The sequence below is a fragment of the Microtus oregoni genome, unplaced genomic scaffold, assembly GCF_018167655.1.
Source record: "Microtus oregoni isolate MIOR12 unplaced genomic scaffold, Mior012 000009F_ref0000495, whole genome shotgun sequence".
NCBI classification, from domain to species: domain Eukaryota; kingdom Metazoa; phylum Chordata; class Mammalia; order Rodentia; family Cricetidae; genus Microtus; species Microtus oregoni.
The window spans coordinates 23,951,291-23,967,632 of NW_024543068.1; the positions used below are offsets into that span (position 1 = coordinate 23,951,291).

At 50.0% G+C, this 16,342-nt stretch overlaps 1 protein-coding gene across 1 annotated transcript; it reads left to right on the forward strand.

Annotated features, from left to right (window-relative positions):
• The first annotated feature begins 9,904 nt into the window (after window positions 1-9,904).
• On the forward strand, window positions 9,905-14,395 carry Six1 (SIX homeobox 1). The gene is made up of 2 exons (XM_041658571.1): window positions 9,905-10,757; window positions 12,754-14,395. Exons 1-2 carry the CDS (start codon window positions 10,198-10,200, stop codon window positions 13,046-13,048), a joined length of 855 nt encoding a protein of 284 aa, XP_041514505.1. The 5' UTR covers window positions 9,905-10,197; the 3' UTR covers window positions 13,049-14,395.
• Window positions 14,396-16,342: the final 1,947 nt, after the last annotated feature.

The window sequence follows — 16,342 nt, forward strand, 5'->3', positions numbered from 1 at the left end:
GAGCTGCAGGCAGCAGACTCATGGGGAGAAGTTTCTGAAGCTTTCATTGGGAACTCCCTTGCGGAGTTTTATGACAGAAACCTGTCTTTATCCACCTTTAGAATGGCTACAAAGAGATCTGGGGACAGTTCAGCTGCCTGAGTTCGACTGACTTCACTTCTTGAACACATTTAAGGATCAAACACTCACAAATGTTCCTAATACTTTCTGAAGGAGGAAGAAGGAAGTTAGCTAGCAGTTTTGCTGGGTGCTGAATGCGCCGCCATACCAGCTTTGTGTTCGCCTTGGTGTCATGCCTTGCAGAGGAATCAGTGTATTCTGATGAGCGTTTCTTCCACTTCTTCAAAAACTGGTACAAAACAGTTTGGGAGTACTCAGGAAGTTTTCAGAAATGGAAGCTTTCAGATGACATAGAAGTTTTAGAGTTCAGTAAATTATGGAGCGGAGTACAGGAGAGAAAGCTAAATTACCCACTCGGAGGGGTAACCCTATAGCCCCCATGTCTGGATCTATGTATGCAGATGGACAGCTACTCTTCAGTTCTCCTGGGAACTTAGATTCCTAAGAAGCTATCACTCAGAATGGACAGTTTTATGATTGCATAAAAAGAAAAGGGAAGATGACAGAGTTGTTAGAAAAACGAGAGGCCTTTTGGTGCATGAACTGCTGAAAAACATTAAGAATTAAATAAAGACATGAAACCAAATCAGCCTAAAATTCAAACCTCAAGAAAAACAACAAAACAACTTGAGCAGAGGGTCTGAAGCATATGGACACCCACCCAGTAAGCAGCGAGGGCAAAGGGAACCCCAGACTTTAGCTTATTAAAGATGACCTTTCCCCCTCTCTAAAATTTCAAAGCTGACGTTTCAAGCGCTGAGCAGACTGTGTGCCATATGTAACATGACCTCAGCCCCACTCTGCCTGAGCACTGATGGCATCACTAATGAGAGGTGAAAGGTCCTCTTCTGGCAGCTTTTTCAGAAAGCCACCAACTCATTCCTGTGAAGCAAGGCTTCCCCCCCCCCTTGATTTCAAGACAATTGCATTTAATACACAGCCTCAAAAAACGCTTTTATTACCGGTTGATTCGCTTACAGCCGCAGCCAAATGGCAGGATGTGCAATTCCATGCAGAAGAAAATATTTATTTTGAGTCAGCAGGCAAAGGGATTAAGAGAACATTGTATTAACCTGGCCTTTCATCTACATTTTAAAGGGAAAGTCTCCAGAGGCATCCATTGAAGTTCTATTTTTTAATAAAGAGTATCAAAGAGTCTTACAAGGCCAGGTGTGTGTTTACCTGAAGGGAGGGGTGAAAGGAGAGGCGCTGTACCAGGAGTAAGAGGCAGTTTTCACAGAGGCTGAAGAGAAAGGATGTGTGTTCTGGAATCTGTTACAGACATTTCTAGGAGCCAGCCCCCAGCCTCCACCCCCTACCCCCATTCCCCCCTTGTTCCTGCTGCTGCTTGGAAACAAAATAGCTCCTTTCCAAGCGGGTTGTTATCATATTCATGGCACGGTCAATTTCCGTTTGCCAAGAAAATATTTAGTCTGATCAAAGAAATTAGAAAATCGGATGAATAGAAACAGACGTTCCCACAAGAGAAGCGTTTGTCAATGTGAAGAGTCAGGCAGACGGCGGCCCACCCAGCCACTGCTGGGAATTAGCTCTGCAGCCAAAGGCGGAACAAGGCCACCTGGATTCTGCTGGAAGGGTTACCGAAGAGTCAGGTCTCCTCGGGAAATCGAAGTGGACCACAGCTTGAGATGCTGTGGTGGTAGAGTTGAATGGAGACGACGGGTTCTGATATCTGTGCCCAGACCACTCACCTAGCAGGACTTTTCAAGAGAGTTCTCTGATAAGTGGAATCTGTCTGGTTCTGGGATCAAGACGTTCTGCTTTGCTCGGTTTATTATGCTTAGGGGAAGGCGAGAACACATTGTCCTTGGTAGGTGGTAGAGAAGTATGGACTTTGGGGATAGAGATATAACAACTTCCCAATAGCATAATTTTCATACTTGTGGATCTGAACGGAAAATGATTAATAGCTGGATTTTGGGTGTTTCTGATTTTTACCAGCGAGCCCCGGCCAACTGCAGAGGTTAGAGATTTTTTTTTCCTGTCTTCGTTCTTCCTGGGCAAGGAGCCGCCAAACTAGATGAGACCATTTGCTGAGGTGCTTCGAGAAATCGCGGTTTCCTGCATGCAGGTCCCAGGACACAGAGTGCAGCCTTCACTAGTAAAAGAGGTCCGGATTCCTTGGTTCCCTAGGGTAAACAGAAGCCCCTCACACGCCTGCGACGTTCCTTACCACAACGCCTCCAGTTTGGGGAGGGAGAAGGCTAGGAAGGGCTATGCCTTAAAGTAAAAGAATTAAGGGAGGAAGGGTTAGAAGGCTAAACAAGCCCTTCTACCTTCTATGACCCCCGCGCCCAGCCTCCGCGGCTCGCGGCGAGAGATTGCTCTGCCACCCTGGTCCCTGCTTCTCCATCTCCCGGCCCGGCCCTCCGGGTTCCTTTTTTTGTTTCGATTTTTGCAGGCCGAAGGCTGTTTTGCCAGGAAGACAGCGCCCTCTTTCTCCGCCAGCCTGTCTGTCGGCCTGCGCCCCCTCCCTGCTCGGCTGACCTCCGGGCGCCTCCCTCTGGTCCCCGCCCTCCCGCTCTGGTTCTCCTTCCTCCTGCCGGTGCGGGCGATCCGCCCTACTACTAATTGCCCGTCAACCCGGGATTGTAGCAGCCTGAGAGCCCGCCTGGGTCGGGGTCCCCCGGCCACCAGGCTAGGGCGCCCGACCCCTGTCTGCACAACTGGGTGGGGCCGTCCCCGCACATCAGCGGTGCCTGAGTCTGCGGCGAGGCTCTGCCGGTCCCTGTGGAAACACTGGGGGTGCGCACCTATCTGAGCACTTAATCCGGGGCCCAGCCTGCAGTGATGGGTGGGGGTGGCAGCTGAGCTTGGGTGGCGGGACTGGGAAAAAAAAATCTTACAGCGGTCTTCCAAGTCCTAAACGCGTCCCTCGAGGTTCACTATGCTTCCCGGCAGCCTTACCCCTGCTGACTTCCAGGAGGCCTTTGCCAAGAACTGCAACGGTGTTGCAAAGTCGAAATACAGCCGGATGGGTAAGGCCCCCAGAAAGGTAGGGGTGGATGGATACCTTCCCAGTACCCTCTGCCCAGGGTTTCCTTTCCCACAGCCCAGATGTCTGCAGACGAATAAATGCCGCAGGGCCCATTCATAAAGAGAGGACGTCCCTGTTCTGCCCGTGAAAACCAAAACTCAGCCCTTGTAGGGATGAAGAAAAAAAAAAAAACAGATTTCCTACGAAGTGGACATTCATCCACAGACGCACAGGCCTAAAGCGATCCCACACCCTGGACCTCCGTCTCGCTCCCTGGAGCGATAGGGGAAGTTCGCCTCGAGGTGACCTCGCTGTCGAGCATAGGCGGCTCCCAGCAATGAACTAATTGAGTCACAAACCACTGGCCATTCCTAACAAAGCCATCTATCTCGGCAGCTCAGCGCCCAATTTGTCCGCAACACTTTCTTCCGCAATTCAGAAGCATTACCCTGTTTTTAAAAAGTATTGCGGCAGAGACGATTATCCTGGGCTCGGGTTACTCTAAATGGCTTTAGACTCAGAAATGGAAGAATACAAATGCGGCGGACGTGTCGATCGCCTCGGGGCTGAGCCTGGACAAGGGATGGGGGAGCAGATCGAGGAACTTTCGGCTAGGGAGAGGGCGACCCCGCACGGAGTTGCTGTTGTTGGCCCTTTCTTTCCAGCAACCAGAAAAGAGTAGGTCCTTTGCCCCTAGAGGTTAAGGTCTGCCAGCGACAGACCCCCAGAACTCAGAGGGAGAACGGCTTGTCTCCCGACAGGACAAGGCCAAACTGAAAGCCGGTTTTGAGTCGGTAGCAGGTTGAAAATTTCAGGCAACTCTGGGACAAGGAGCAGAAGAGAGGTCAAGGGTCTGAAGGAATATTGCAGAATCTGGTCCCTTCTGGGGAAAACCACGCTGAGTCTGGGGAGGAAGCGGAGGAAAGAGGAGCGAGTTCTGAGAGGTGGGGAGCAGTAAAGGACAGGCCTGGCTGGGGGCCCGGGAGCCTGGAAGCGCTCTGCCTAGGTGAGATTCGGGCGAGAGCCCGAGAAGCTCAGAGACCGCCAGGTTTCTGCACACCAGGGGCAGTGGGGGTGGGGGAGACGGTCTAAAAGTCTACATTTCGGTCCTCCATGGTGAATTGATTGGACCTGGACAATGATGCCGGAAAGAAAGAACAGTGAGAGGCACTCTGGTGCTTTTTGCCCCGGCGTGCAGACGTCTGTTCATCTCTGCAGGCTGTGGCGGCCACACTGTGCGCGTCTTTCTCCTTCTGTTCAAACCAGCCCCCACATCTTGAAGTAATCAGCAGCAGAGAAGGGACTCGTCCCCTGGCATCTCAGGTTAAAGAAAGAGGTCCAGGAAAATGTGGTAGAGCCATTACAAGAAATCCGAGCCGCAGTCATCAGGGACTCCAATTGCCATCGCATTAGGATTGATTAGAGACCAGCAGTACCGTAATGACCCGGAAAGAGGGGCAGCCGGGGATTATTAATATCAGAATGTGGGGGGGGGGCAAACTGGGGAGGGAGACGTTTTAAGTTACTGGGATTTATATGTAAGTACTGGCTTACCTGAGGGAACCAGATCGTCAGGGAATCACACAAACAATAAATCTAATTGCATCTAAAATTTCACGAAGTCTGATTTGAGAGAGAGAGAGAGAGAGAGAGAGAGAATATAAAGAGCAGGCTAACATTTTACTTTAAAAAAATAAGTATGTAGATTTAAAAATTGTAAAGATTCAAAGTGAAGAGAGATGGGGAGGACACAAGCTGTCTGCTTTGCTTACAACTGGAACTCTTAAAAAATAAAAACATTGGTCTCTAACTCCCCTGATTTTTCTTTCATAGGAATGTGTTTGCATTTTCTCTCTAGGGCAGTGAGGTAACAAAGCATACATTTTTTTTCCAGTCTGCAGAAGAGTAATAAAACGAGCTATAATTGAAGTAGTGGTCCGCAGATAGCGGTTTTTGTTTTGTTTGTTCGAGATTTGAATGATCAGGATCCCAAAGAGATGTGCAGAAGAGAGTGGCTTGTCTCCTTCCTTGGAGTATGAGCCAAAACAAATCAGCCCCTGATGGTCTGGGCTGCAGCGCGGCTCACTGGATAATTAACTCCATCTTTCCAGTCCACCCTAACTGTTTATTTAGTGTCACCCTGCATTACTGTCACTAGCACTTTCCTCTGAACAGGAGGAGCTGCAGGCGTTCACCTCCCAAAAGGAAATTCTTCTTAGCTTAGACAGATGTGGTACTCAGGATGTACATTAGTTGAGAGAGAGGGAGGGGAAAGTTGATTGAAAATCCAAGGGAAGATAAGCACTCTCCAGAGTCCTCAATTTCGTAAACTTGCTCCAAGGTAATATTTAAGGGGAAGGGGGGCCAGCCAGTGTGTCCAGCATTCTTAAGAAGCCATTGTGTGTGACACCTCTTTTTCCAGAAAGGTACTTGCCACCTAATGTTGAATGGGAGCTTATGGTTCAGATTCGACCATTGGCGGCCCTAGGCTGAGGCTGAGCAGCAGAAGTAACAGAAAGAAATAAGCAAAGGGGTGGGGGTAAATGCTGAGTAGTGGTAGGAGAACAGTCAGAGTGGAGAGCGAGTGAATGACACCTCAGGTACAGACAAAATACCCCATTTTTCTTTGAGTAGCACAGGGAGTGAGACTCCGAGAGACGGACCATCACGCCTCCCAACCACAGCGACCAAGCACCCCTTTTCTTTCCCCTCTGTGTCTTTTCAGTATGAGGAGGGGAGGGGACTGGGATAGGAGCTCAGATTGGTGGAGAACGGAGCTAGGATGCCTGTGTTTGGAGGTGTCATATTCTGTTCCTCTGTGCTTCTCGAGGCAGTGTGGTCACTGAGATGGCACGTTCTGGAGCTGCTCACGGTGGACAGAAGACAGGGTTGCAGGCGTAGGACTCCAACTGGTTCTGTTTGTCCAGGTGTGGGAGGGGGCGGTGGTCCGCTGGCGTCCTGAGCCAGCCTAGCATTTTCGCACCACGGAAGCAGGAGCCTCTGTCCCCACGCTTCCCCACTTCCAGGAGAAAGCCACTACCACCCCCTGCTTCCATACATAAATACATTAGGGCTACAGACAAATCCTCATTGTTCAGAAATAAGCCGAGGAGGCCGGACGGTTCCCCTCAGCGAGGCAGAACGAGGCAGAGAGGATGGGTGGGAGGGAGGGAGGCGGGGGCCGCGCGGATCCGGTGTCGCGTTGCAGATTCCCACTAAAGATAACGAAACGTGATCTATTTTTCAGAACAGCAAGTGGATGGGAAAGAACCTTGACAACACAAAACTCATTTACTAATGGACTGGTTTTGAATTTCTCTTCCCTAGGTCCGCAAATCTCCCTTCCTGATCCCTTGGCCTAGTCAGTCCTTGCAGGCGACGGCGTCCTGCACAGGGCAGGTAGGCGGCAGCTCCCGAGCTCGCCCAGAATCTGAACCGGGTTCCCAAGGACCCGGGGCGCGAGCAAAAGCAGAGGAAAAAGATGACCTTGGCAGCCTCAGCTGGGATCCCAGTCTCTGCACTGCTCCATAGAGATGACCCTAGTTTATTGAGGATGCCCTTGACTTCCAAATCTGTAGGTAGGGTAGAAGCCCCAAATCCTTCTTGGTAAAGGAACTCCAAGAAAACCATCTGGGAGCCTCAAGGTATCTTGCTTCAAGCCAGGAGAAAAACAAGTAGGTCCCAGATACAGGATTTTGATCCGAGGCCTATGTCAACTCGGCAGCTCCTAATGTTTTTGCCTTGGACTTTCGGTCCACTGCTTTGTGGACCTGGCCATTACCTGCACTATAGAGGCATCGGGAGCCTCTCACCCAGCGTCACCCTGCTAAGTCCGGAAGCTGCCAGGGCAGCAGCAAGCAGGCTAGAGTTGTTGGGTTTCCTTTAAATTCCCGACGCATCTCTGCTTTTCATGCGATTTGCATTGACAGCAAAGGTTTTATATTACAGAACAGCTCAAACCTTTCTGTGCGCGATTTAAAATGGATCATTTGGTTTATGTGGTTTGTAAATTCATGTCATTTTACCTCTTTTAGTGGTTTTCAGTGAAAGGTTCCATTTGGGGAAACCTTATATATCCAAGCCAATAATTATCATTTATAACAATTGGTTCCCTTAACCGAGGGATCCAAATAGCAGGTAGGCTCCTTGGTACAAAGCATACAGCACTTTTCCTTTTCAGTTAAGTGATCTATTGGATTAAATGGGAGGGGGGGGAGTGTTGCGTGTCCAGAAACCCGCCCCGCCTCTGCCTCTGAGAAAAAGAACCTCTCATTTACCTCGGTGCCAGTTGTCACAGAACTTAGGCCACTCTTCTCTCCCCCCCCCCACTTGTCACCAGTGTCTGGTACAGTCCCAATTCTTTTTGAACAAAGATTTTTTTATAAAAAAAAATGGGCAGGGGGATCTGAAGGGTGCCAGAGAAATGGTGGTCATACCCTGCCGTCTCTCTCCTGTTGCCCTCTGAAAATGTATACCTGTAGTTATCTGTGGCTCTTTTCCCTATGAGGACTGTTAATTACAAAGTACATGCTGTGCTCAACGGACCCTTTGTCTTTTAAGATAAATGACTGTGCTTATAATCCTCCTCCCGTTTTAGTTGTGCTCACTTGGTCCAGACTTTAGGATACTGATTTTGAGAGCCCGTGTAAGTCCCCATTCTGGTCCTCACACAGCTGCCATGTCAATAGGGACTGTTCCAACCAGAGCTGGTCCTCTTGGCAGGACACTGTCGTTTCTTAAGACTTCGTCTGAAACGTCATGAGCCCTAAAATAAGACAGGGAGGGAAAATTACCAGGCTCATAGCCTAGGACTCAGCAGTGCCAGGCATCCAGTTTGGAAAGTAAGCCATTGGGCATTCCATGTGGCAGGAGCCCTTTTGAAATAATACACACCCATTATTTTTTTTTAAAAAAAAAAGCTTAAATGTAATGATGTATCAGCATCTGCTTCCAAGCGTTAATTGCATGGGATAGACTGAGTTTCAGGGAGGCAGAAAGCATTGTGTGGGAGCTCATCCTGGCAGAGCCTTTCTGTCTACTTGCATCTCTCAGGGGAAACAACCTTGAGGTGGGAACCCTTTATGAGTTTGAAATGCATGTTACAGGCTGTATTGGACTGGGTGCATTATTTTAAAACCATATAAATAATACAGAGGGAAACCCTTCTCTCACTTAGATCTCCAAATGCAAAAGGCTCTGTGGTGCAGTCTCTTTGGCTGATGAAATCAAAACATTGGAAGAAGACAAGCAAGCTTAAAGAGCCTTGAGTTTGCTCCTGGCCATTCTCTAAGAGGACACACTGAAATCAAAAGCATTTTTGAAGTGTACTTAAAATTCTGTTTTGAACTTATCTAATCAGAGATAAGTATAGTCATAAAGTCACTCTCCTTCCACCATTTGGCTCCTCTTATCTCCACACATTGTTCTTATCTGCTGCCAGTCTTAGCTACTGACAATAGATTATCTTTATTTAGAGAGGCTAATTGTTTTCAAAATCTTCTTAATAATTGCTTTGGAACAAGGTGTGCAAATGAGGCTTAAGATAATGACAGCTTCATTTGTTTGTGTAGTTTTACTAAAGCATTCTCCACACAGAAACAAAATAGCAGATGATGGGACTTAAATTGCAGGACACCTCTCATTCCCTGGCAGCAAAATAGGCCAGTATGGCAATACACACACGCACACAGGCATGCACACACACTTTATTTAATCTTGGAGCCACTGGGGTTCCAGCTTTGAGGGCAGTGTCCCTCTCAGAGGAGGGCAAGGATTATGTTACAGCTCGAAGGTTATTGGAGCTGGGCACAGTTTTGTTTAATTTACACCCCATCCAGAGTCTTTTTCATGAGATTCCCGATACATTTTTGCTAATGGCAAGTAAAGCTTTTCGGCATTCATCAGTAACAGAGGTGACGCTGAAAAACGCAACCGTGCAAATGGGGAAACTGAGTCCAGAAGTCTGTTGACAAGGGCAAGATACTAAACCACAAATAAAGCACGAGTGTCTGTCTCTATCCACTGGGCTATTGTGCCAGGGCCAACCCTTCTCCTAATGTCACGTCTAGAAGCACTTTGAGAATGAGGGGAATGTTGCCCAGATCAGAGTACGTGTGCCCTTTGGGAGGCTTAGGGGTTAGGAAGGGAAAGGGGGAGGAAATCAGGTTTGACTCCTGGAGCTGAAGTCTAACCTGGGAGAAGGCACTCCAGACAGAGTTGAAGCCAAACCCGGAAGAAGATACTCTCTGAGTGCCGGCAGCACAGAACCCTGGTCTGTTCTTGTATTATTTATCGCGTTCCATAAGCTATTCATCAATCCATTATTTATTCATCTCAACATTAAGGTAATTAAATATGAGCTCACCGGGAAAAGCCAAGACTGCAAGGGACAGGGATAGGAGTATGGTGAAGAGGGTCTTTAGAACGTCTGCAGCCATTGATTTGTGCAGAGGTGCGCGAGGCTCCCCTTAGGTGACACCAAAGAGGGCGCCGCTTCGCAAGGTCCTGACTTGCTCACCAGCCTTTCCAGTACCCTAGTTCCCTCCTCCTGACCCCACCCCACTTCCCACCTCTTCGGGTCCTACTCCTCCCACCACTCCTTCTCCCCAGCTAGGCAGCTTTGCCCTCCCAACGCCGGGCTGCTGGGCGGCGCGGCTTTGCTGCCCGGCCGGGCGGCGCGCAGGCTGGCCAGCTTCGGATAGGCGCCGCCCGCAGCCAATCAGCGTGCCGGGGACGCTGCGCGCTTTAAGGCTGCTGCGGGGAGAACAGAAACCAAGTTCTCCGGCTACAAGCAGCATCTACCCGGCGGCAGGCGGGAGCCAGAGAGGCCCGGAAGGCTGCGGAGTGCGCCAGCCACTCGGAGTCCAGCGCGCCCCTACGTCTCCTCGTCTTCCTACGCCTCCCACCCGCAAGGTCCGACTGGTCTCTTCGCCTGGGCCAAGCCTGGGAGGGGGTTAGGAGCAGCCGCGCCCCCCTCCCCGCGGCAGCCGCTACCCCCCCCCCCCCCACCTCCGCCCAGCTTTCTCAGATCCGCTCACAGCCGCGTGCGCCCGGGCCGGTGCGCCCAGGCAGCGCCAGCCATGTCGATGCTGCCGTCGTTTGGTTTTACGCAAGAGCAAGTGGCATGCGTGTGCGAGGTTCTGCAGCAAGGCGGGAACCTGGAACGCCTGGGAAGGTTCTTGTGGTCGCTGCCCGCCTGCGACCACTTGCACAAGAACGAGAGCGTGCTCAAGGCCAAGGCGGTGGTCGCCTTCCACCGCGGCAACTTCCGCGAACTCTACAAGATCCTGGAGAGCCACCAGTTCTCGCCCCACAACCACCCCAAACTGCAGCAGCTGTGGCTGAAAGCGCACTACGTGGAGGCCGAGAAACTTCGCGGTCGGCCGCTGGGTGCCGTGGGCAAATATCGGGTACGCCGAAAATTCCCGCTGCCGCGAACCATCTGGGATGGCGAAGAGACCAGCTACTGCTTCAAGGAGAAGTCGCGGGGCGTGTTGAGGGAGTGGTACGCGCACAACCCCTACCCCTCGCCGCGGGAGAAGCGGGAGCTGGCCGAGGCCACCGGCCTCACCACCACCCAGGTCAGCAATTGGTTTAAGAACCGGAGGCAAAGAGACCGGGCTGCCGAGGCCAAGGAAAGGTACGCGGCGTGCTAGCCCAGGCTCGGGCGACCCCGGGAAGTCTCACCCTTCGCTCCTTTTTGCCCACCTCAGCCCCCGCAGGCATCATTCCGGAATCTGTACCCGCCGGCAGCGAGCAGAGGTCCGTGGGGCGGCGCCCCGGCCTCGGCGACGCGGCAGTGAAAGTTCACGAACTCTTGAGGCTGCCTGCTAGGGATTGGGCCACATTTGCGTTGAGCACCCGCGCGTGGGTTTCTTTGGTGGGAAAGAGTGTCGACAACAGCTGGCTCTGGGTTTGTTCTTCCTGCCTTGCTGGCTGGATGCGGCGAAGAGAGGGGTTGGCCAGGGAGTCTGTAGATCGGAGGGAAGGGGTGTATTGCTTGGTGTACGCGAGGGAAGCTGTCCGGTGCGGTTGAGGGTCTCGAACCTCCGCCCTTTCTCTCCGATCTGGTCTGAGACGTCAACTCAGCCCCCAATGCCACCGGGCTCTTAACTCACTCTCTCCAGCTGGTGTATGGATGAGAGTTCATTCCTCACCAGTTGGACAAAGGGAGGAGTCTAGTGAAGAAATACCCTGAAAAGAGAGATCTGGGGGAGTCGCTACTGGGTGTCGTAACAGAGGCCCCTAGCCGGGAGAAGACTGCCGCCTGCCGCGCTCCCCTGTGCGTGGCCGGGTTGATTTCTCTGGCCCCGCCGTCGCTGCCTCGGGAGAGAGGCTACAGTCTCTGGCTTCTCCCGCCCTGGAGCTCCCAAGCAAAGCTATATTTGGGGGGGGGGGGGGCAGGGGAGTGAGGGGAGGTCTCTGCTCCTTCCTCCTCGAGCAGACACGGTTGCTGCTAGGCCGGGGCGGTTCGCAGCAGGGCTTCTGGCTGCTGTTCGGAGGCAATCCCGGCCGCGGGCGGCGAGCGCAGCGCAGCGCGGAGCAGAGCTAATGGTCTGGGGGACCCGGGCACAGGGCCCCGCAGGCTGCCCTTTGTTCGTTGGCATCCCCGGGACCGAAGATCTGGCTTCCACGTTTCCTTCTGGGTGGGAAACCACAGAGCCTGCCGAATTTCCGACGAAAGGAGCTCTCCGAAAGAGACCTTGCGAGGAAGGGAGAGTGCTGATGGGCGAGGGCTCGCCTAGGGGTGGTCGCCGACGCTCGGAAGGCGGAAGCGGCGAGCAGGGCTGTCCAGAAGTTGACTGGGACCGGGTGCGGGAACTGACACTCGGCTATGCCGGGTCGAGCGACGCCCAGCCGAAGCCGGGCGGCGAAATTTTCCCTGCTGAGACAGGAAGGGAGGCTATGGATTGTTGGCGAGCAGCTTGAGAGGACAGAAGGGGTTGAGAAACCAACTAGGAGCAAAGAAACAGAGATTGCACGGTTCCAGCTAGCCTTTAGTTCACAAAAAGGCGGGTCCCTGAAGCCAAGCAAGGGCCCACTCCTGGATGAAATCCGAGAGACTGGCTAAGCTCCCTGTGTTTACTCAGGGTCGCTGGGCCGCTCTGGGCACGGCTTCCCATGACCTGTCCTAGGTCTCTGAAACCCAAGTCTTCGGTCAGGGGCCGGGAAACTGGTCATCTAATTGTTTCCTCAGATGGTGGCAGGCCTTTGACTTGGGTCACCGCGAGCATTTGTGCAGTGGGCAGTTTGTCTCCTGACCATTTCTTATCTCAACAACCATTTGTCCGAGGGCTTCCAAACAGTCACTTGGGAGCACGGGACTAGTTGACGGGTCCTTTAACATAGCTGCTTGCACAAAATTGAAAGCACATTAATTTTTTTGCTTATTTTAAATAAACACGCTCACCCGAGTTTGAGGAGTATGGAAGAAGCGGGGCTATCTCCAGGCAACAGGCTCCCCATTTCTCTAGTTGGCCTCCACCTTCCCCCAATGACCCTTGGGGATGGGTGGGAGGCAGAGCTCCTCCATTTGGGTTGGTGACAGATTGCACAATGGCCCTTTTCTCCTTCCAGCCCCCCCTTCACCTCACACTTTTTTTTTTAACCATATGGTGTTGTCCTCTATTTCTCAGGGAGAACACTGAAAACAATAACTCGTCCTCCAACAAGCAGAATCAACTCTCTCCTCTGGAAGGGGGCAAGCCGCTCATGTCCAGCTCAGAAGAGGAATTCTCACCTCCCCAAAGTCCAGACCAGAACTCGGTCCTTCTGCTACAGAGCAATATGGGCCACGCCAGGAGCTCAAACTATTCTCTCCCAGGCCTAACGGCCTCACAGCCCAGCCACGGCCTGCAAGCCCACCAGCATCAGCTCCAGGACTCTCTGCTGGGCCCACTCACCTCCAGTCTGGTGGACTTGGGTTCCTAAGTGGGGAGGTACTGGGGTCTTGAAGGGACGGCTGGAGAAGCAACCAACATCAACAACTAGAGACACTTGTACATAGACGGAAGGAACAGTTTTGCAGCTTGTCTCTGGGGTTCTTTGCGCATAAAGGAATGATGGGCTTTCACAAATGTCTTTTTAAAAAAATCACAACCAACAGCGATCTCAATTGAGTATAGTCTCCCTCTTCCCTCAACTCTTAATACTCTTGCATTTCCCCTCCCACTGAAAGGTCAGGAAACAAAGCAACTAGTCCTGGATAACCCAGACATTCATTTCAGTAGCCGCCTCCTCCACCTCTTCTTCCACCTCTTCCCTCTCCTCCTCCTCTTCTTCATCTTCTTTTAGTGAAGAAAAATTACGAATCAACTGTATTTTAATTATTTCCTTTTTATTTATTGATGGAGAAATGGTTTAGGGAAGAGGAAAAGGAAACGAAGAGAAAGAGAGACATGACAAAGAAAATAAAAACAAAAACAAATTGAAAAAAAAACCCTCCAGGCTGAGAGGAGCTGGCTGCGTTCTTAAGATGAATAGGAAAAATAAAATCATAACTGTTTTGATGGGGAAAATTAAGTTTACATTTTTCATATTTAGTGTTAAATAATTTTATGTAGATTAAAATAAAAGAACAGTATTAGTGGGGGAAAACAAGTGCCTAAATGTCTTAATGCTCTCTATGTGAGGTGGCTAGAAATAGAAGTGGCATTAGTAATACAACTATTTTTGTCAAATTTAGTGGGGTTTTTTTGGTGATTGTTTTCTTTCTTTTTCTTTTGCTTATGACAAACTCTAACAGTGTACCAACAAGGGAGGGGAAGCCACTTTCCTAACCGTCCTCACTCCTACCCTCAGGACTTTCCTACCGCAGGCTGCCTCTGCTGAGAGGACCGTCTATTCCTACTTTCTTCTTGCACAAAGGTGCCAACAAACCTGGCAACCTGGGATTTGTTACTAAAACAGCAAGTGTTTCTAGGCTTCTTTTCTATTGTACCCAAACCAGTCTAAATTAAAACTCAGTAGACCACCAGGAGTTTGATTCTGTTTCTGAGAAAGGTGAGTCCTGTATTGCTGTCATTGGGCCTATTTAGAAACAAGTCTGCTTGCTTACTTAGGAATAGTTATGAATTACAGGTTATTTTTGAAGCCTGTTACCGGAAACCAAGAAAATAGGTTAATGATATGACAAAAGAGACGACATTTAGCCTTAGGTATTTATTTATTTTTTATTATTTAGTAATGCAATTTTGTTTACCACTGTTTCTTCTCCACAGCATTCATGTTAACTCGGCTCTTCTGTGTTAACAGCTTATGAAAAGACTGTGAAAGCAAAAGTAATTTATCTGCTTTTTTTTTAAAAAAAAAAGGGAACTCGAACACGGATTTAAAATTACGAATTGATCTGTACAAATAAAAAGCAGGCCATCGGGAGCTCTTTTCTCAGATAGTGTCCAGAAAAATCCCAGTGATCATGAAGCCTCCATGTTCTTTTTTGCCTGGGGCAAAATGATGTATCTTCTGTATTTAGCTTTTAAGACTAGTGAAACAAATGGCATTATTTATTAAAATTCTACTCAGGATAACAGGATTGGCTTGCTTGTGCTTTGTAAAATATTGTTCCCCAGGGAGAGTCTATTTATTTTTTGACATGACAGTTTCATAATTTTGATTTTTCCTCATCTATAAATGTCAACATTAATATATTTCTTTTCTACCTTTCCCTGTAGTTCTTGACCTGAATGGAATGGGGTGTGGATGTGTGTGAGATTAAGGCCGCCCTATCATGAGTTTTCTTTTCTTTTTCTTTTTTTTTAACTGTCGAATTGTTTGCGTTTAAAAGAGAAATGGTCACTGGTTTTAAATATAGTCACTTTTACTTATAATGCCATTTTCCCTTGGTGATGGACAGATGTGCACACAGCCGCTCAGAGACCATCATTTGGGCTTGGAGCTCCGGGTCCCAATCTCCCTTGTTAGTGTTTTGGATCATTAAGTCGGTGTTTATTTAAGTCACTAGGGTGTTTATTCTCCACGTCTTGGGCCACGGAGAAATGCCACCCTCTGCAGGAGGGGGCTCTCCCAGGGAATCTCCACACATTCTTCGCATTCACGCCCCAAAACAAACACCCGGCCCAAAGATAGCTTTCGGTGACCCTGACAGGCTTCAAAGGAGACCGCGGAAATCTCTCTGGAAAATAAGGAAGGGCCAATTACTCTAATTTCTTACATGCCCTCGCTTCCTACTCCGACTACCCCCCAGTCTTGCAGCTCCTCTTGGCATAATTGTAGCGTCGTGGAAGTTCTGTCTCCCAGGGCGCGCCGGCCCACTTCCTGCTCCTTTGGTTGGTGGAGCTTGGAAAAGTCTGCAGGTCTGGCTAGCAGCTAAGACGGCGGGTCCTGTAAAAGCCCCCGTGATTACTGCTTGTAAACTCGTTAAAAGGACAGTTTTCTGTCATAGCCATAAACTCTTTGTAAAATCCCTGGCACTCGATCCAGAATGCGCATATTCCAGATGTGTTTAATAAGACATTGCACAATCCGCCTCTCTCTGCCATCCCCAGCTCAGTCTGGCTAAGAGCGGGACAAGCAGGAGGAGGCGAGAAAGCTGGATATTGCTCTGAGTTTTGTTGGCAATCATTTTAGAGCGATCATTACGGGGGGGGGGGGTAACTAACTATATTTTTTCCCTCGAGGAAATCTCCGAGAACCAGCTGTTGAGGAGCATCCAATTTACTTTCTTGGAGTCAAAGTTTAACCGAATGTGGAGCCTCTTTTCGTTTCTCCTCCGCAGATTTCATAGCGCTAGCCAAAAATTAATTGTTCAGCCTCTTATAAAGAAAGTGGTTTTAGGACAAAACTTCACAGCATTTGCCAAGTGAAATTAAAAATAAAACCCACCAAATCGAGCGATGATTTCAAAACGTCTTCAATCTCAATAAGAGGTCTCTGGGACCCGGCTGTCTTCTTTCCTTCTCCCGTGATCCTTTGGCTCAGAAAGACGCTTCTTAAGTGATCTGAGGCTAAAGGGTTTGGCCAGAAATTCCTGAGTCTTTGGCTTGGCAGGTGGGGATTCAAGAACCTGGACTCGAGATCCCTGGAGCTGGTCGCTGTAGGTACTGAATCTATTTTCTAGGTAAGGACAGCTTGGTCTTCATCTTGAGATAGGGTGGAAGCTACCAGTGGGACCGCGCTGGTGGCCTAGCTCCAAGTTTGCGAAGTACTGACTCCTGACTCCGTTGACTCTGGTCAGGTCGCCTTCCCTGCAAGCCACCGAGGGCC

Excerpts from the sequence above, each read along its gene's own strand:
- Six1 (XM_041658571.1), top strand. The coding sequence starts at position 10,198 with ATGTCGATGCTGCCGTCGTTTGGTTTTACGCAAGAGCAAGTGGCATGC. Across the intron at positions 10,758-12,753 it reads GCTGCCGAGGCCAAGGAAAG|GGAGAACACTGAAAACAATA; the intron begins GTACGCGGCGTG and ends TCTATTTCTCAG.